The sequence below is a fragment of the Mytilus galloprovincialis genome, chromosome 1, assembly GCF_965363235.1.
Source record: "Mytilus galloprovincialis chromosome 1, xbMytGall1.hap1.1, whole genome shotgun sequence".
In the NCBI taxonomy this organism is placed as follows: domain Eukaryota; kingdom Metazoa; phylum Mollusca; class Bivalvia; order Mytilida; family Mytilidae; genus Mytilus; species Mytilus galloprovincialis.
This window is the reverse complement of record NC_134838.1, coordinates 50,333,396-50,355,930: the sequence shown is the minus strand read 5'-3', so window position 1 is coordinate 50,355,930 and position 22,535 is coordinate 50,333,396. Positions and strand designations below refer to the sequence as shown.

Genomic DNA, 22,535 nt, shown 5'->3' with positions numbered 1-22,535 from the left:
TCAAAGGTATTGTGAGGTGACACGTCAAGGTATTCAAGAGTTTTCTGTCGGGCTTGCAAGTTCTTGCATCGTTTCACTTCTGAGATATTGATCAGTGTACACGGCCGATAACTTGTAACTTTCTATTTTGAACTATCAGGTGTATAATATACATATCTGTCTTTCAAGTGTGAAAGTGATATACTAGTCATACTAAACTCATAGTGATACGTTTGTTTATAAATAACATTTCTGGTGTAAAGAATATTATTTATAAAAATCTAAATAATACCCCCTCCCCCCCCCAAAAAAAAAATGATAAAATAAAAATCTATTTACATATTTCTTCCAAGGGTAAATTTTAAATTTGGGAAAATGTAAGTATATACTCGTCAATAGCCAAGGACAGATTGGAACATACCAGAAATATTGATTTTAAAAAATGTAGGCCCCTTCGTTTATACGCCTGGATAGAAAGGTACGGAACTATAGCGCAATTTAAAATACATACCTGTGTACATTGAACATAAGAAAGAAACATACATTTTGTGTAAATTGGGGTAAAAGATTTGTAAATATACTATATATGGTGTGTGATAACATTGTGTGAGGGAATTCGACGTTTGCTGTACCACTGTTCACTCCAGCGCAATTTATGACAATACCACAGTATCAATCAGAATGATTTTTTTGCAGTGTTTTAAGAAATGATTTTACTTTGTTGTCGCGTATTATTCGTGATACATTCAATGTTTTAAAAAGGCGAATTTTCTGTATAAAGTCAATGATTATGTTGACTTTTGAAGGCCAAACTTTTTACAGCCTTAAATACGCAAATAAAAGATCCAAAAACTATACCAATACAGAATGACATGTTTATGAAATTATAGCAAATCTATTGGTTAACAAATTTTTATTCGTTGTTGCAAAATAATGAACTTAAAATATCTGACATTTTCTCCCTACCCAGTTTACCCCTATACATTTTTATGATGTGGACTGGTCATTGTTATTGAATCGTAGGCAATTTGATTGGATTAAGTTGTTATAAGTTTACCTACAAACTTGTTTATGCTTTTCATACATGACTATTGATTAATTAAAACGTGCATGAATGTGTACGGTAACTAAAATGACCTTCAAACTGGACACTGGACGAGTCAATATTATGTTTTATCAATGAAAGTTAAGGTATGAAAGGTAAGAATTGCCACTTCTTCTATTTTCACAAAATTTTCTGAATACACAGTTGAAATATTATTTTTTAAAAGCCTATTGTGGAGATAAAAGAGAAAGTTTACAAATAAGACGTTTTGTTCCATTAAACAAGTCATTTCTTAAGAGAAATGCCGAAATATATTTTACGCACGACTACGGCAGGTAAAATTATTATTTATCATAACAAAAAAAAAGGATTTTTCAGTCTCATTGGAATATGTTAATTACAATTAATCACAAACTTAAGAAGTAAGTAAATAAAGTCAAAATATGTCCGATCTGCCTATTTCTGGACATCAAAAGTCAATACGATCGTTTTAAAGTCAATTTCGTCTACCTCACAAAATCTTGTTAGGCACTTATAGTCAACGTATGCGGCCAAGCCAACAGTATGTAGTCATCGAATGTCGATAGACCAAAAGAAGAAGAGGAAGAAGAAGGGAACCAATTTGATTTAAATACAGGTCGATAGATGACTTGCTTTGGTTCATCGAAGTTATGAACATAGTAAAATCACAGATTTATATTTTAAAGTTAGATTGTTCTCTAATAAAGGAAGAAATTCGTCATTATCACAATTGTTCCGACATGCATGAAAAATATATGCAACTGGACGTACACTTATTGTCCCCAAGGGATGTGAATATTTTCCAGGGAAACTATTGAGCATCAAGGTTTCAAATCAATTTCGGGATTTATTTTCTTTCTTGATATTCAATAACAGAAATTTAAAGAATAAACTCGCCATTTTGATTTGATGAAACAAAAAAGTTCTAGAAAATCAACAGTTTATCAATAAAAAAAAAGAACAGAAACATTTAAACTTACTTTTAGAATGTTTTTATTTAATTTCCTAGCGAGCAACACCTACAAAAATGCCCATTTTGATCTCTGGGGCTATTTAAAATTCATCTGACATTGCAATTTCATTTGTGACGTTAATCACGTGCAGCCCATGTTCTATTGGAATTAGAATATGGCATTGTACCCAAAGCCGAAGAAGAACGTCATATTAGAATATACGTTTTGAGACGAAGAATATTTTAATGAGGACATTCCCGATTATGTATAAATTTTGATGATGTTTTTCACACTTGAAAAGAATATCTGTTCATAATTTTTCGATTCCATTCAAGAAAGATCCTTAAATTTCCTGTCAATTTTTTAAACATTTATATTTTCAAATAGCTGAAGTATTTATGCGTTGTGAGACTTAAAATATTTTGATGAGAACATTAATTCCTGAATATGTAAATAAAGATCGCTTTGGATGGACTTAATTATATAATTGCAATTGGTAATGATCTGTTTCAAATAGTAAATGTTACCGATTCTAATTTAAAATAGTACAATCTTTAGTTCATACACTCGTGTTTAGAAGGCTATTATTATTTATTAATTTGTTCAATTAAATTAATTCAGTATTTCATCGTTACAAAAATAATAAGAAGTCATAATCCGTTTAAAAGTGAGCTTATGCAAAATATACAACAGCTATCCAGTTCTTGTACGACCTTATTACTCCCCTAAATTAGTTTTAATTCTTTTACATTTCTGTGTAACTATCACTCGTCTCCCGTTTATCATTCATACGAAATGTCAGTGTTCACACTTGGAAAGGTCAACCGTGACGGCTAGAATTCACTGAATGAAGATCAAAAGATCAGAATTACATAATGCTAATCTTTTAATTACCTTGAGTTTAACCACACATTCGAAGTTTACTAAGTGTCACATAATAATACACATTGTATTTCCACAGTTCCCCTGAGACTACTATAACTGTGTTAACGTAGTCTCAGAGTACACGCAGAAAATGTTTGCCGGACTGAAGCAAAAAGGTCAGAATACAAACATGTATTTTAATTCACTATCGATCATGTCAGTTTCATATGTTTGATTAAAGTATTTGTAAAAAAAAATCATAAAAATATTGTAATGTATGAATTACTGTTATTACTAAAATTCGTATCAAAAATCCACACATAAATTCTCATTGACAATCTAACTTTAAAAAATGCATGGCTATCACTTATTTTTGTTGGTTAATAGCTATAACAAAAGTCGTCGATGCGCTTTAAATCGCGTTATAAGATGGTTAACGAACAAGAGTTAAATGAGATTTATTTCAAGGATTGAAGAAATAAAATTAATAGTTCCCAATTTTCTTCTTAAGATCATAAGTGAAAAATCGCGAATTTTTACTTTAAAGTGAGTACATGCTGTTTTGTTTTAAAACTTCGAAGTTACGTAAAAATTGGCGACCAAATAATTTTCCAACGTCGAAGATGTTCGACGCTAATTTTACCTATGCAAATGATTTAATTTTATTTCACTGTTGATATTGCAATTAATTACATGTATGACACGTTATTGCCACTTTAATAATACACAAGATATAGCTATGTTTTACCTTTATAAATAGAGAAAATCAGAAATGAGCAAATAGGTTCAGAAAAATGAGCTCTACCAATTGTCCATTTACTTCAAAACTGTTAGACAAATTCGTATAGGGGTTATTGCCCATAAATGACATTTGTGTTATCGTTTTTGCCTATTATAATGAAAACTATGATGTTTAAAAAGTAACATTCTTTTTTGTGTTATGCCTCATTTGATTTAAATCATAATAGATAATTAACACTTTGAATCACACAAAAAATACCAGCAAGGCAAGATCTATTTATAAGGCAAGGAAACTAACCAGACTGGAAAAACAGTAACACAAGATTTACAAAATAGAGACCGTTGTCATAAAGTCTGTTCTTCTCTTCACTGTTTGAGAGTGTCCTGTGTCCTATGCCCATAACCAAGGTGAGCGACACAGTCTTTTAAGAGCCTCTAGTTTATCATTCTTATTATGTTTTATTGGTTTTATCCTAGTTAACGGGTGACACAACTTTTATTCAAGACACTGCAAGAGCGATGCAAACTATCACACTTGTAGAAGCTACTAGAAATGAAACTCTTTCCATACTAAAAACAGACAACGGGACACAAACCATTTTAGAATACGCCACAAGTTTTCTATGCTCTAACAATTGTTCAGGAAACGGAAACTGTACAACAGGTAATATATCTTTTTGTTGATAAGACTATATCAACCACCATAAACAACAAAATCCGTAAATATTGCAACGAAAAGAAAGGTTATCAAAAAAGATATTATATTTCAACAAAAGATTCAAGTTTAAATGTACGGGAAAACCAAATTGCTCAGACTAATTTAGTGTTTCCCCTTGACATGTTCAGCATGGATAGACGCCATATCCTTTTTAAATGACGACATGACCTTTTGCTGTCCTTATAAAAGACTTCATACCCCTTTCACTTATTTAGATGACGCCATGGTCTCGTAAATGATTGATACAAGAAAGTGGATGTATAAATTCCAGAATTGGCTTGAGCGTATTTCTCTACTTTTTTCTTCTCTATTATTTTCACTATTTTGAACGATTAAAAGATCGATTTATATGGTTATTCAAATCTTTCAAAAATTATCGTTCTTATTTGAACAAAAAGTGTGTAAGCATTTCTCAGTACCGCCGATTATCAATTTCACCTGATTTATTATAGATCGACATCGTTTTACGCTGTTTAATAAACAAAATCGATGGATATACTAAATTCTTTGAATGTTTCAATTTTGACTAGACGCCATTTTGTGGAAAGATTTTAAACTGGTCCTTCGACTAATATCCTCGTAATGCATTCAAAAATAGTGAACAAGTAAACCGGAAGAAAACTTATTTTTCTTAGTATAAACCTCCTTTAATTAGAAGCACCTCCTTTGCATTAACTTTAAAATTTTCAGAAATTGTTTATCCAACATATGTACAGCACATATATATAAACGATAAAGTGTCATGCATGGTATATATACAGGGACCTTTTTTTAATACAAATACAGGCGTGAAATTAAAAACCTGGAATATTTTAACACATACACTGTTATTGATTGCTATCTTGAGCTCTGATTCTATCAACAATTGTCAGTCCATACTTTACCAATGCAATATAACCCTTTCATTCTTAGCATAATCTATGTGCCCGTTTGTTAATCCTTTGCGTGCTCCAGGTGCCCTTTTTTTATTGAAGTTACCACGTCTCTTTTGTGTGAAAAGGAAAACACTATAATTAAACTAAAAAATGTGACCTTTTTCCCTTTATTTTATTGGAGGAACAACATTTTTGATATATTTGAAAAAACATCAAACATTTCTTTACCATTTCCAGTGTTGATATTACAAAATGCATATATGTTTTGTTACCTTACTTTCGTACCCAATCTTAAATTATAACTATAATTGATAAAACGTTTACCGTATATGAAAATAACCAAACGTCATCATTTTATTATAGGTACTTGCTATTGTTTTGGCGGATTTGTAGGCTCTGATTGTTCTCAAGAGGTAGATATTCCTCCCTCTAATATAAGCGTTCCACAGGATGGATTATGTGGTACACGTTCCCGAGCATGTAGGAGGACAAATGTATATGGAATATTTCCAACATCAGATGTGTGGTGTAAAAGTAATCATTTTCAGGTAATAATAATCATACTGCAGAGTACGTTCGTATTAATTAAAAAAGGAGGACATTGAAAGGATCTGTAAGGTTGTTATTGGCTTTAATGTAACGGCCCTTGTATAGAATCTAGGTTAAGCTGTATTAGCCAGAGAGTCGAGGGGCAATACAGCTGATCGAGAATATTTATCATAGCTATGTTTTCACTCTTTTCACAAACTTCTGGCACATAATCTACTTTTATTCATCGTTTAACCAGCTTTCCATAAGCTTAATCAGTGAAGATGAAACTTTGTATAACTTATCAACAAGAATGTGCAATCGTTTTCTTGTTAACCGATTATATTGATCAGTTCCCTTTTAAAGCTAATATATATTTTCTATGTGTCAGATTTTAAAGAACGAAACGGTTTACATATCGAACGGTACAGTGTTAAAAGCTGACTATAGAAATGGTTTTATGGTAACCTGTGAGCTCCAGTCTTCGAGAAAGAAAAGATCAACAGCAGAAACGATAATTGCTGAAGGATATGAAATAAGTGTTTCAAACGATGGCATACACTTCGGAGATTCAGTTAGAATTATTATTTATGACGAACTCTGTCATGAATGCAATTCTACCACAATAACCTGCGTAGTATTGGTATGTTTCCATAAAATTATGTTTCAAAAGTATGCCTTAGAAATCTGAAGGTATCTTTCATCTTTAATACTTATTTCTTTTTTTTTAAATGTAAATCTAAGTAAAGATTTTTTTGTGCTGTTATAAGCTTTTCAAAACATTATTTTTCATTACATATCATTGCAAAAAGACATCTTTGATTCTTTCCATTGATATATCCGAATGTAACATGCAATGGTAGATAAACTTTTTAAAATTCTATAAAATTCTTGTAACCATGCATTTATTCTAACTATTTCCATATCTATGATTGCGTTCAATGAATGGTAACTTCAGATGCCACAAGCATTTCAGATAGTATGTGTGTCTTTTGCATTTTTGGATTGTAAAACTAAAGAATACAAAAGGTTCTAATTTTCAATCACTTCATCAAAATTTGTTCCAGAAATGCGACTTAATCACGTAAATTTTCAATAAAATGAACTTTTTTTTTTTGGTGATTTAAAGTTCTAAGTGCTCGATTTCAATTGCATCATAAGGGTATCATTGGGTGTCTACGCGGAAAGAGAACGATTTTAAAGGAGATCTACATAAAATGTTCATATTTTTGTTAAAGTAGGAAAAAAAGAACGGTGACACTTTTTTTAGGTCTTTCCACTTTTCCGTGGAAAGACCTATTGGATTTCTTCTGATTATTTTTTTTTCTTCCGCCTAATTTTTTCTCTTCGCTGTTTTTTTGTTTTGCAGGATGTCGCTTATATTTTTGGAATATGATATCGAACAGTTTATACGCTTTTGAAACCAACTCTGCCTTACCGAATTCTTTCCGTAATAAGAGTTATCTCCCCGAACACTGTTTTTCTTGTTATCTCTAAGGCTTCGCAACCGTATAAGAAACCGACAAATTTATTTTTCCAAATTGCTCGTTATATCTTCAGGATGTTCTGTTTTATTTTGACCGAAGCCGTATAAAGATTCCATATGAGAGTTATCCCACCTTTTATGTTTGATATAATAATATGCATTTCTAACTGGTAAACCATAAGTGATAGATACCTAGGGTCTTTTGATTTGAGATCCTTGGTCCAAAAAAATTAAAATAAGGTCAAGGTCAAAGGTCAAGGTCATATAAATTTTGATTTTGGCTTATTTTCACTTATTTCCAAAAGCTGTATAACTTATCGACAAATTATTTTTACTAAATTGTTAGTTGCGACATGTCGTAACACGTAAATTTCAGTCGAAAGAGTACGTAGACATTTGATGCCAGTTTTGCCCCCTTTTATATCTAATATTAGTTGTAAGGTTATACAACTCATTAACAATATATAGTCGAGGCCTAGAGTCTTTTGATTTGAGGTCCTTGGTTCATGACCTCGAAATTGAGCTCAAGGTCATAGGTAAATGTAACGTTCTAGATTTTGGCATTTGCTTTTACCTCATATGTATATATACGTGATCAAGACATGGGACTTTTTAAATTAGGTTGCAAGCAATGTGATCTAGAAAAAGACAACCGGAAGTGACCTTTTGTAAACCGGAAGTAGCTATATTTTGTACTTAATTAATGAAAAAGTATATAGAACAATATATTTTTGGAATCAGTGAGTGTCAAGTAAACAATAAAAAATTACCGGAAGTAACATATTCTAAACCAGAAGTAAAAAATGATCTCCCTTATTTATATCTTTTTGTATAAAAACCATATATTTTTGGAATAAGCGTTCAATAAGCTGTCATTTGACGCTAAAATTAACATTTAAAACCAAATTTTAATATTTTCATATAAAAAAAGGTCTTAACTGGTGGAAAGACCATCAATGGTTCTCTGAACAATTGGTTTTTAATTTTATTTATATTGATTTTTTTTAAACCTATATTCTCATTTATTGTTTTATTGTGATATTATTTACTCTATATTTACAAAATAATGTTTTCCCCTTATAATCCATACAACTAGCGTCATTTTTTTCATAACCTGTAGCTTCAAAATAGCTTGTACATGTATTAGTGAACAAATTACACTGTATACTACATGTGATGGATGGATTTATTGTTGGATGCAGTCATATCGTAATTGACGATGTGTATACATATTGGATAATTGATATGTGCTATGTTACACATACATCATTGAATATAGATTAAGCTTGCTCAGAATTCATACCCTCACTTACAACAAGAGATCGTCAGTTACGATGTTTTTAAAAATAAATTTTAAAGAAGAAAAGTAGACAGTTTGAATTTTCTCATTGTAATAGTTTCATTCATATGTAAAATAATCTAAAAGAAGCTTTTCTAATACATTTGTTTGTTATACATGTACGTCTAGGATGGCTGTCCATATTTTACAACAGCAATCGCAGAAACGACAACATTAGATGAAACCACCACACAAACAATTACAACTCAAGACATGACGACCAACATAACTTCCACTCAAGACTTTACGACTAAACCTGAAACAGATGAGATGACATCAACAGTTGAATCAACTTCAAAGTCAACAATGTATGATGTAACAACGACACCGGAGGTTACGACAACACCGACAACAACTGATTGGATGTCGACCACAGTTCAACAATCAACGCAAAAAACAACAACTGATGGAACTACTACATCAGACGTGATTACGACAACAAGTAGTCTAACGATACCGACTACACAAAAAGACGCTTCATTATCAGATGCTACGACGAAAATGACAACTGATCAGCTGACAACCACCGCTGAACTAACAACAGAAACGACAACTACTTATATAGATGTAACAACAAAACCTACAACTGATAGACTGTCGTCAACAGAACAACTATCAACGCAACAGACATCATATGATGCAACAACTACATCAGACGTGATGACAAAACAGACAACAAGCGGTCTAACGACACCAACTTCACCTACACAAACTGCTTCATCAGAGGTTACGAAAAAAATTACAACTGATCAGCTGACGACCACAGCTGAACGAACAACAGAGCCTACAACACATGACGTAACTACTTCACAAGATGTAACAACAAAACCGACAACAGCTGATTGGCAAACATCCACAGTTTCAATACAACAGACGACATATGATACAACTACATCAGATAAGCCGACAGGAAAGATAACGAGTGGCATATCCACACCGGCAACATACAGACAAACTACTTTATCAGAGGTTACAACAAAACTGACAACTCATCAGCTGACGACCACAGCTGAACTAACAACACGTACTACACTGGACGATACAACAAAGTTTACGTCTCCTAAAATGACTTCTACGGCTTTACCAACGCCAAAGCCTACTACATTTGATGAAATTACCTCAACAACAATCACAACAAAAACGACGGAGAATAATGATCTTATCTCTACAGCTGACCAGTCAACGCAGACAACACCGTATGACGTAACTTCTACCACCGATAAAGCAGAACAGTCTACATCCGTTGAAACTACACCTTCAACAAGTTATATGTTTAAAACTACACTCGAAAAGACAACTAGTCCGACGAAAGGTGTTATTGAAACACAATCTACAAAAGTAGGTGATACAACAAGATCTGACACCACAAACCGGCCAACAATACCAAGCACAACGCAATCAACAAAGTTCGAACCAACTACACACGAAGTAACAACAGAAGGTACAAAACTTACAACAATCAACGGTCGGACAACACAAAAGTTAGGAACATCAGCAACCACAAAAAATCCAATTACCACAATGTATGAACAGAAATCATCAACTCTGGAAGAGGATACATCTACGAAGGCAGATGAAACCTCTGTCGCCGGGGAAATAACAACATCAGACACACAAATGAAGAATGAAATATCAGACGGCTCAAGTAAGCATTAAAATAAATAACTTTAATCACTGCTTAAAAAAAGAATGAACTGTATATATTTTTTTACGACGTACAATTAGCACTCGACTGAAGAAGCCCTTGGTTGTGGGTACTTATCGTGAATTATGTATTGTTTCAGCAGGGGAAAAAACTCGAACAATATTATTTGTATATGTACTAGTAAGTCATTATTTGAAATGTATAACTCAAGAATTCGGAATTCATATCAAAACTAGGAGTCCAATGTATATCCCTACACCATTTTTGAAACAAAACATTGAGGAAATCACAATTATTCCCTTCATTGTATCTCCTTTCATAACAACATATCAAAGAGCGAGTTGTACATCTCCCGTCTTTATTCAAGAAATATGTGTAGAATTTATCTCTGCTTTAAATAAAGAAATACTTGGCATGAGTAAAGTTTGATCCTGTCCAGAACTATAGAAAATATTTCACATAACATTTCATTGCATACAAGATGATAATCATCGCTGGAAGTAAACCAATCAAATTTTCACATCTGTGTTGCCTTACATATGTTCAATACCATCTGAAAAGGAAAAACGTATTCAATTTACAGGCTTCAAATTTCGTAAGAATTTGTTTTTATGAAAGTCCATGTCAGGGACAAAAGTTAAACGCTTTTAGTATTGAGTGTACATTAAATAATGACTGTTCAAGACCATAATCATTTGTATTGATCGTTAGTATTTACATATTTTTTTTACCTGCTTATCAAAAATATTATTATTTTATTTAAAATGCACTGAACTATTTAAGAAAGGTTCAAAAGTATACATTTTCATTTTTTTGTCTTTTCATAGTTATTTAAATTCTATGATTTTTCTTTTCAGGCGATGAAATGAGAGTAGTTTATGTCATTTCAAGTTCATTTGGTGCCGTTATTATTGTGGCCCTTATTGCTACTGCAGTAGTTAGCCTTTACTACAGAAGTATCAAGTATGTTATTTATTTTACAATTTATAAAGGGTCGACTCATTTCACCATATATTTTTTCAAATGTTGCAATTTTCATGGTCTATCCATAAAACCAGGTTTTTCTTAAAATTTCTTGTGCTAAGTCAGAAATATTGCAGTTGTTTTTAAAAAGTCCGTTTCTTTGTATGTTGGCGTTTGTTTTTGTTACAGTGCAGGGTTTCTATTGTTCCGATGTTGTTTTTTCTTATAGTTGATGTGTTTTCCCTGCTTTTAATATGCAACCTTGAATTATTTTGTCTTTACTATTTTTGATTTTTTAAAAGCGGTATACTACTTTTGTTTTTATCTATTTGAGAAGATTAACCAACACAAAAGAGTGACAACGTGCAGCATTTAACACAGACAAAGTCTTAGATACATCAGGTTTCATTGAAACTAGTAATCAAGACTGAATCTTTTCAAACAAGCACATGCTTAATTGAAAACAAATACTTACACATTCAATCATTAATTACATAGTGTAATGATACCAAAACAGTATGAGTAAAATCCTATTTTCTAGGAGTAAAATTTGCTATTTTTTGTCTTAGGAAATAATTATTTCAAAATTGCAATTATCAAGAATTGCATCTTAATCAACTGTATGTATTTAAAAGATACGTGTTGTTCTTCAAGGAAAAAAAAAGAAAAGGTTTCATCTAGAAAAAGAAGTCATACAAGATACTATGGATCAGAGATTAGTTTGAAGTTTGATGAAGAAGACTGGACTTCTTATGGAGCAGGATCATTCCAATATGGCGAAAAAGAGCTACCATTCACTAATTTTCGATACGTGAAAAAAATTAACACATCATCTAGCTCAATAAACGAAATATAGTTACAAAACAATTCATTATATGAATATTTATTCTGCAGATATTATTATAAAATTTATTATACCAAAATTTAAAAGAAACAAAATAATGTAATTTCACAGACTGTATTATTATAATCAAAACTGTTTAGAAAAAAAATAAGATAATTTATCTGCTATACATAGTAGCCATGAGAAGCATGATAATGCGTTATGTTCAGAATGTTCTATCCCTTTTTTTAATATTGCACGAGTAATTTGGCTTCAGATTCCATGATATTTGTTGTGTGTTAATCTATTTTGGTATTTCTTTATAAATTAGCTTTCGTTATTTCAGTATTCGCTTTATAAATTTTGCTCTACAAATTATGTTTCAACGTTTTAGTGGTTGGCCAAATGAAAAATATACACAGTGACGATAAAACGGTTCTATTCAATTTTAAGCAAATTACGTGCACAAAGATACTAGAAACTACATTTAAACTCATCGAATCACATTTCAAATGTGTAATTTTGATTTCTAACATTATTATTGAAGATTTGGTAATATAATAATGGCTAAAAGATTAGCCTTTTGATAGATTGTATGATCTTTGAAGATTTTTTTATTTCTTTTATTCCCCATGGTTGTAGTTGAAATCAACATTCATTATACCTAGAAGAGAAAAAAAAATATACCAAATACAAACCGGTTTGTTTTACTTCAACAGCAAACTTTTAATTATTTCCTAAATCTCATGTATAAATATCTTCTGTTTATTTAGGGTTGTTGTATTGTAAGTTATCAACAGTGAATGGTGTGTTTTTGGTGTAATGTGTGCAAGTTTCGTTATTATCGGATAACATCTCTTTTTGAAAGATTTAATTGATTTTTTATAATGCCTATCAAAATCTACAACAAACAATAATTATTGAAACAAATTCACCCTTAACATCTATTTAGTTTTCATTTTAAGAGTTTAAGATATTAAAACATAACTATATAAAAAGATATTTTGATATTGGAAATATTAAATGAAAGAAATATACGCAAAAATGGAATATTCGTGTTCTATTTTGATATATCATTGTCTTTTTAAGAAATCAGACTTCTAACTAATTTATCATCATACACTTATTATGGCTCATAAATATACCTTTATTTAATGATTCAAATAACCAAGAGAGGATGACATATTTACACATTTTCTTTGCAATGTTAATAACGGACTATGAATAAACTCTTATTGATACTAATGAGGTTCCTTCAAAGCCAAACCAATTCCTATTTTGTTATAAATATAGATTTTGTACATTGATATATCTTCTATTGGTCTATTGGCCCTGTAAACAAATATATACAGAGCAGGCTTCATAAAATGGTGAAAGTTCAGATGTTCCGAATGGAGAAAATTCCTTCTCAGAAAATAAATCCCATACTAAAGGAGAAGATTTTTATGTTTATTCCAGGCGATGATATTTCTCTCGCACCTTTGGATGACACCATATAACTAGTTCATGTTTCATTGTTTTCATAAAATGTATATACTTTTTTTTTTTTTTTTGCTTGCAAAGATTAGACTGTCACAGTAAATTAATAGAAAGATCAATTTTTACAATTGCTGTACTTTACTGTTGTACTGTATTTATTGTTGTTGTACTTTTTTACCAATCATTTTAAAATCAAATGTTATCAAACATAACTAGTATAATCATACAATGTAATTCTATTTTGTAATTCGAAAAGGGATCATAGTACTTTTGCAGTAGTTATTTCACACAACATGGGTACTTATCGATCCATTAAATGTGTTTTTTTTTTTTGCTATGAAACCTTTTTGAAGTTATATCAACTTCTTCATTCAATCGTTATCTCGTTTTGTGAATAAATATTTAACCAAATGCTTTACATATAATTTCAACAAGGTTTCATCCTGAAGATGCATGCCAAATATATCGTCAAACTTTAACTGGTAATCAATAAATAAATCAATTATATCATTTTAAGTATTGTCTTGAGTTCTGCTTATCTGTTGGTACATTCTGTTGTTGAAATTTTTCAAATTTTAAATTCCATAATTTCTCAGTTTCAAGTCGACGTTCCTCGGTTCTGAGTTGACATTTCTCAGTTCCGACTTGACGATTCTCATTTTCGACTCAATATTTCTTAGTTCGATGTCTTTGGCTGAAACTAGGCAATGAGTCAAGTGAACAATTGCAAAGATAACATAAGAAATGTCAAAATGGAAATAAGAAATAAGAAATTGCGAAAAAACAAAATGTCGCTATCAGTCTTTCGTAAATCTACCACTCTAATCAAGTCAGATAAATATGTGGTCACAAACATGCATGTATATACTCTTAGTATAATACGCATGATACCGACTTCAATGCCTAAAACTTTTAGTAATTTTTCGGATGTACGCTCCATCTTAAAAGTAAAACGTTTAGAAAGCCAACAAATAATCTTAGTTTTAACAAACTAGCATATGTTATTTAGCCTACTAACAGGGTATACAATTCAATCCCCGCTTAGGACAAAAATAAAAAGAGTCAAATAAGCAAATATGTTTTAATGAAGCAGTTGAGAGCTATAGTGAATAAAGTCACGACATTGAAGAACAACGTTCTAACTACGAAAGGAAAAAGGAAAAGATTGAACGGTCATTTTAATCATTTAAAATATTAAGGTGTAATAGCCAATGAGACCAAATGAAATAAATGTTAACAATTATAGGTCACTGTAATGCCTTAAATGATCAAAACCCATCCGCATAAGCAGCTTTTAGTCCCAAAAATGACAAATGTAATACAATTCAAACAAGAAAACCAACGGTCAGATTGATGTAAAAAGTCAAATCACAAAGAAACTAAATTCTGATAAAAATTCAATCGAAAAGTCCCTAATCACATGGCAAAATCAAATGACAAAACACATCAAACGAATGGACAACAACTGTCATATTCCTGACTTGGTACAGAAAAATTGTGGATTGAACCTGGTTTTATAGTGCGAAACCTCCTATTTGTACGCCAGTCTCTTCAAATTTCGTTGTAGTTAGGGACTTATCATTTTTTATCTGGGAGGGAGGATCAAATGTTTTCTGTATGGAAGAGGTTGGTTCAATTTTTTTTTATAATTCAAGGTTAGGGGATCAATATTTTTTACACATAGAAATAAGTATTTCACAAACTAACTTCAAGAGAACAAATGTCAAGAACATTACAACAGTTAAATTGAAATATATTTTTAACACCATTCATAATCAATTAGGTGCTTCGTATTCCGAATAATTCAGTCGCTATACGTGTATTTCACTCACTTTGGTCACTAAATTAACAATTTAGCATTACTGCCAAGTTTTATTTTAATCAGTTAATATAATAGTTTGAGAGTATAAATTAAAACAAGATCTACAGCGATTGGTGCAAAATTTTGTCCAAAAATACAAATCATGCCGCATCACGAAAGAAAATAGTTTGTAGAGCGATAAATTCTCCAAATGATTAAATATTCATCTTATCTGCATACTTATTCTGCTCTTGTTTTTTTCTATGGTCGGGTTGTTGTCTCTTTGGCACATTCCCCATTTCCATTCTCAATTTTATACAAAAAGTTGAATATTGATACACAAGATAATTCTTAGAAAAAAGAAGAAAAGTTATCAAAGGTACCAGGATTATAATTTAGTACGCCAGACACGTAATATGGACACCACTAATGTATCTTTTGGTTTTCATTACAAGATCCCGTGGCTGGGTCCATTTAAAATTATATATAAATACCTCTAACTCCCTCAAAATTTGTACTTTTTAGGCTAATAAATCAAAATTTTTAGGTTACTATGACATATTTACGAATGAAATGTGACAATAAATGAGTAATTGAATTGTTCAAGCTGAAAGCATAAACTATCCATATAAATTAAAGTTTAGCGACTCAATTGAGGTTTTAATAAGGCCTTACGTAAAACTTAAGTTTAAGCAGCGTTCAAGAGAAGGACATATAATTGAATCCTCTTAGAAAATAAAGTGTTGTAGCTGTTTCAAAAAGTGATTTTTTAGAATAACTTCGGATCAGGTTTTCTTTAATAACCCAATATAGGAAATCAGGAAAAAAAGTCAGAAAAAGCTTCCCAAAGCAATGGCTTGCCCTACAAACTTATATTCATGGAAGAGCACAGGGACTCTGTTAGCAGATTAGAATTTTGTTAATCAATGGTTTTTTTTGGTTTTTTTTAGTAATTCCTGTCTATTTGTATTACTTTTCTAACGTATTTGACGTTGACATCACTTTTTCTGTTGTGATTTTTCAGTATACGGAAATGGATAGTAAACGGCAAATTGCTAGAAACCAAAGAAATAGTGATGTCAATGTCAAATACGTTAATAAAGTAATACCGAGTCCCTTTGTGGGAGAGGCCTCATGGAAGAGCCCTATTTTAAAACAGTTTTCCCTCAAATATGTTTTTTGGACTCTATCCACTGAGAATAGTTCATTTTCAATATTTTCGTAAAGTAACATAAGTGATCTGCATGTTTAACAGAGGGGGGATCAAATTTTTATAAATGTGATCAAATAGTGAAATATTATGGGGAATCAAGAAATTTTGTTGGACCAGCACCCCCCCCCCCCCTTTTCCCAGGTAAAAAATGATAAGTCCCTTACAAAGATGCGTGAACAAAATAGACATAACGGGAGGTATTGTGCCCAAAACAGACATAACGGAAGGGGGGGGGGATAGTTCCTGATATTCATATGATGAAGACATTATCTTTCAATCAGTTTATTGAGGTCTGGCGCTGGCATGTCAGTTAACTGCTAGTAGTCTGTTGTTATTTATGTATTATTCTCATTTTATTTATTTTCTTTTGTTACATCTTCTGACATCGGACTCGGACTTCTCTTGAACTGAATTTTAAAGTGCGTATTGTTATATGCGTTTACTTTTCTACATTGGCTTGAGGTGTAGATAGGTTTGAGATCTCATAAACATGTTTAACCCCGCTGCAATTTTGCGCCTGTCCTAAGTCAGGAGCCTCTGGCCTTGGTTAGTCTTGTATGAATTTTAATTTTAGTTTCTTGTGTATAATTCGGAGTTTAGTATGACGTCCATTACCACTGAACTAGTATACATATTTTTTAAGGGGCCAGCTGAAGGACGCCTACGGGTGCGGGATTTTCTCGCTACATTGAAGACCCATTGGTGACCTTCGGCTGTTGTCTGCTCTATATATGGTCGGTTAGTTGTCGCTTTGACACATTCCCCATTTCCTTTCTCAATTTTATAATAAATAATAGAGTCAAAATATGGGTACAACAGTCTTCACTGTGTTACGATCTCAAAACAAACAATCATTTACAAAAAAACACAAAAGCATCTATCAAATTAAAAACCACACTCATTGCCTCGCGTGTCTGACATCAGAAAACGCAAATGTCACACAAGAAGAAATTTTGTCGTTCAATTATATATAAATACTAGAACACACCCGTGGTATCACGGATCCGTGACTGAATTAAAGTATATAACTATGCGCAAGCCTTATTTTAGTATTAGTATTGTCATCTGATAAAGTCATGCCGATTATAAGATACACAGTTTTTCTTTGCTTTCAAGTCTTTCTGTTTGAACCCGTCGAACTGGAACTTATAAATTATTGGTAATATTAATTATTTGGAAAACAAAAGGTCCTGGAATGGAGTATTTTTTAATCAACAGCATTGTCCTATATAAGTTATAAATAAATGATTTGTAAAATACATTGAATGTATAAAAAGTCATGAGAATTCCGAATGTAATCAGGTTATATCCGGGCACTCTGGTTCTAAACCTTGGTTCCATCTGGGTTTTCTGGTTCTGAACCTTGGTTCTTTGGTTCGAAACCATGGTAACTGGTTCAACATCCGGGTTGTCTGGTTAAGGCAACCCAACTTCTTGGTTCCATCTGGGTTGTATTCTGGATCATTCTAATGTTCCCGTTGAACATAACAGAAGATAACCGCAAGTCTCCGAATAAAAAGGTAAAGTAGGTCAAAGACGCTAAAATTATTTTATAACATTAAACATTTTAGCATCGACGGTAAAGGAAGCTATAAGGTATTTATCTTCTCATTTTAATTATTTTGATAAGGAAACTAGATAAAAATAAAACATCGTATAGATTTTTAAAACAAACCGAAGTATACAGTACATCGAACATCCTTTTATTTAATTCAGTCGTTTTGTTTTCTTTTTTTTTCCCTTACTCATCCCTTGTTAACGTAAATATGTCTAGACAGTGGCGGATCAAGAACTTTTCCTAAGGGGGGGCCGCTCCAGTCATGCTTCAATGATTCCCTATATAATCAATAAAATTTTTCCCACGAAAGGGGAGCCGCTCCCCCCCCCCTGGATCCGCCTATGCTAGAAGTTTTAAAACCACCCAATTAGGACATTTTGTTTATATGGCTGTTTATATGTGCATCTAACCACTTGACCAGTTGACGACTTGCATATATATTTGATTGCACATTTATTATCAAGTTCGACTGAATTTTATTTAAAGGCTTTTTAATAATGTCAGATTTGAAAGAAATACATGTGAAGTATATGTAACAAATCTTTTTGTTCAACACAGAATGTTAAAAGACATATAATTGAAAGTGATGATCAATAAGTTGGTAAGCTTTAATTAGTTGGAAAAAAACGTTATAAAATATAATAAAATGTATAATTATGTACAATAAATTTGTCAAATTTGATACTCATTTAGTCATTGTGAAGGGCATGCATACAATCATTCGGCCAACAATAAAGAAATCAAAATTAAGATTAAATATTTGTATACAATGTAATAAAATTATGTGTACATGTGTTAATGACAGTGCTAGTGGAATGTGTATCACCAGCACAATAGTCAGAACTTCGTGTTGGCGCCATGATTTAGAGGCATAAAGAGTTACACTAGTCCGTCTGTCCCGAACGTCCCATAAAAACGGGTTACACTCTTCTTACTTTAATTTGCCTCAACCAAATACTAAAAAACTTATACACAATATATAAAAGAAGCTGGTGCATGAGTGCCAATGAGAACTCTCCACAAGAGACTAAATGACACAGAAATTAACAATTATACAATGTAGCCTAGGTCACCATGCGGTCTTCAACAAAGAGCAAGGTTCATACCGCAAAATCGGCTATTAAAGGCACCGACATGACAACGTAAAACAATTCAAACGAGAAAACAAACGGTCTAATTTATGATAAGCACGTACATATAAAATAAGGCGGGGTTAAACATGTAAGAGGGATCCCAACCCTCCCCGTTATGTGGCATGAGTGCCAATGAGAACTCCCCACAAAAGACCTGGTCCAGATGACACAAACACTAACAACTATAGGTCATATATACAGCTTTCAACAATGAGCAAAGTCAATACCGCATATAGTCAGCAATAAAAGGCACTGAAATGACATTGTAAAACAATATTCAAACGAGAAAATAAACGAACAAATTTATGTACAAGAAATGAACGAAAAACAAGTATGTTACACTTAAAAACGACATTCATTGAATTACAGGCTCCTGACTTACCACAGACACATACATACCGAATAAGGCGGGGTTGAACATGTAAGCGGGATCCCCACCTCAACACAAAATCAAATTTGAAGTTTTTAAGTGTCACTTTTACCGTTCAAGAGTTATCATGTCCCTTTAAAAACATAAGAAGTGCTGACTCTTTCGTTTCCTTTCTCTTAAATAAGTCTGACTCAATCAAATGTTAGTATTCACATTACCCCCATAACACAGATCTATTAACTTCGATATTGGGTCCCGATGGCGTCACTGTTCATGAGTGTTTAGATGTAAAAAGTTGTGGTACGAGTACCAATGATACAAATGTGAACCCGGAGCCTTGAGATAGGAAAACTGCTAAATCTATTGTTTCCGTTCTTTAACTTTAATTTGCCTCAACCAAATGTTTTGAAACTTATTCACAATGCTTATGGTCACAAAACGGTCAAAATTACGCGAATACTGCATCTATATGTGAAAGTTTACTCATTTTTTTCACAAGCAGGGGCATCTGTGGTTAATAGACAAATTCTACATTTATTTCAGTAATCAGCTTATTTACTTCCATTGAATTCTTCTTTAAATAGACTTAACTTGCGCATTTTTTTTCAGGATCTCGGTGCAGTTTGGTAACAGACAGTGATATTTCAAGTTGAATGTGACCAACTTAACAAAGTGTTTCACTAGATTCAGCTCTCTGTCTAAGTGTACTTTAAAGGTTCTTAGCCTTGAGTTCAGTTTATTGATATGCGTATACCTTCTGTGTGAATTTTTATGATGTAAAAGCAGACTATCCATACCTACATGTCCATGAAATGAAATCTAAGGTAAAATGATTGAAACATTTTGCATTATCTATCACAACTGGCAGCACACGATGCTACTGAAGCAGTAAATTTTCTTACTTGATATTCGCGGAAATTAAAGGATTTAGTTTCATCTGAACCAAACATTCTTAAAAATTGAGAATGGAAATGTGGAATGTGTTAAAGAGACAGTAACCATGTCAAAAGAGCAGAAAGCAGTCAAAGGCAACTAATGGGTCCTCATAGCTGACTATGCGGTATGGGCTTTGCTCATTGTTGAAGGCCGTACGGTGACCTATAATTGTTAATGTCTGTGTCATTTTGGTCTTTTGTGGATAGTTGTCTCAATGGCAATCATACCACATCTTCTTTTTTATATCTTCAACAAAGCGAGAAAATCCCTCGCCCAGAGGCGGGCTTCAGATGGCCCTTAATCAAATGTGTACCAGTTCAAACTCCAAATTATAAAATAAACTTACAATTAAAAACATACAAGACTAACAAAAACCAGAGACTCCTGACTTGACATTCAAGGTAATCATACCAAGAGACACATCCAATATGCAAAGGTCAAGAGTCAAAAAGTCATAGTCTGGTCAAGAGATCCTTGTCAAAAAAAAAAAAAAAAAAAAAAAAAACCACACACACAGCGGATTTTGAGAAAAGGGTCATCGTGGTACATAAAACTAACAATATATCTAATATATCTAAGAAGATGTGGTACGAGTGCCAATCAGTAACAGTTAATTCTCCATTTAATTCAAACAAAATATATCCAGCTGAAGGACACCTACGGGTGCGGGAATCCTCGCTACATTGAAGACCCATTGGTTGCCTTCGGCTGTTGTTTGCTCTATGGTCGGGTGGTTGTCGCTTTGACATATTCACCATTTCCTTTCTCAATTTTAAGTTTTACATTGACGGCAAAGGTCAAGCTCACATGAAGTTTCTCGTGCCAATAGACTCATCATCTTATGACAATACATCTACATACCACATATTCAGAAGCAGGGTCAATTGAAAATTATATTTTGAGGTCAAGGTAATATACCGAGGAATACACTGCAACGTGATGACATCCAACGTGCATACATGTAGGTCAGGAGTCAAAAAGTCAAAGTTTGATCAAATGTTTCATGTAAAAAATACACACAGCAGTCTTGCACGAAAGCTCATCATGGTACACGTAACAATGTCTTGTGTCATGATGCACTACACATGCAAAATATAGAAAACTTAGGGCAGAGACAGAAATACAAGACACATAACTAAACTCAATTGAATGGTACTTGTATTGCAGGTCACTACAATTGCCTTCAACAAAGAATATAAACTCTCGCAACAATGCAAAGTTAAACCCGTCTTTCACTAAAGTTTGAGCAGGATTCTTTGCAACGATTATCTTACCACATACAATTGAGAATCGAGTCGTGCAGTTATGTCAATAAAGTAAAACGGTAAGATTAGACATTAAAACACTAAAAACTAGGGTTTAACATTAATTTTTAACCCAACCATGTCATAGTACTATGGTAAACTTATGGAAACACATCATACAGTCATGAAATTGAATATTTGAAATAGTACGACCAGAACAATACAAGACAGAGTTGTAAACAGAAGAAAGTAATGATACATATCGAATTTTTGATCCCAATGCACAAATTAGGAACCGTAGTTTTCATTCAATTTATTTATCTAAAATGTACGCTTGGGTTACACAATGGAAATTTACACTGTATATTTATATAAACGATCAATCTTGTAAAATAAATAAATAAATAAATAATCTTTATTTCAAGAGGATGATCCCATTAGTTAAAACTAATCTTCCTGAGAGTCCTCAAAATAATAATAACATATTTATAAGTACATAGAGTATTATAAAGTTATATTATACACAATATACAATTGTATTTAAATAATAATGAAAAAGCATATTAATTTGCACAATTGATGAAAAAGGAGTAGGTCCGGTAAGGCCCCTTTTTGGCCCAAAAATATAACAGTTTTACAAAATTGTTAAAATGTAAACTTTCAGTTATTTATTGGACAGTTGAATGCTTCTGCTACATAAATATGGGCTGTTTTTGACAATACAATGCACATATATCGGGTTGTAGCACCATTAAGTCATGCTAAATTACTGAAATCTTCAAAACTCTATCATTTTAGTTAAATTTTAGACGGTTTCCGTG

At 32.3% G+C, this 22,535-nt stretch overlaps 1 protein-coding gene across 1 annotated transcript; it reads left to right on the top strand.

Moving 5' to 3' along the window:
- The first annotated feature begins 6,122 nt into the window (after positions 1–6,122).
- On the top strand, positions 6,123–13,965 carry LOC143061229 (uncharacterized). Its single transcript, XM_076233700.1, has 4 exons — positions 6,123–6,367; positions 8,679–10,194; positions 11,052–11,157; positions 11,812–13,965. Exons 1-4 carry the CDS (start codon positions 6,185–6,187, stop codon positions 12,011–12,013), a joined length of 2,007 nt encoding a protein of 668 aa, XP_076089815.1. The 5' UTR covers positions 6,123–6,184; the 3' UTR covers positions 12,014–13,965.
- The last annotated feature ends 8,570 nt before the right edge of the window (positions 13,966–22,535 follow it).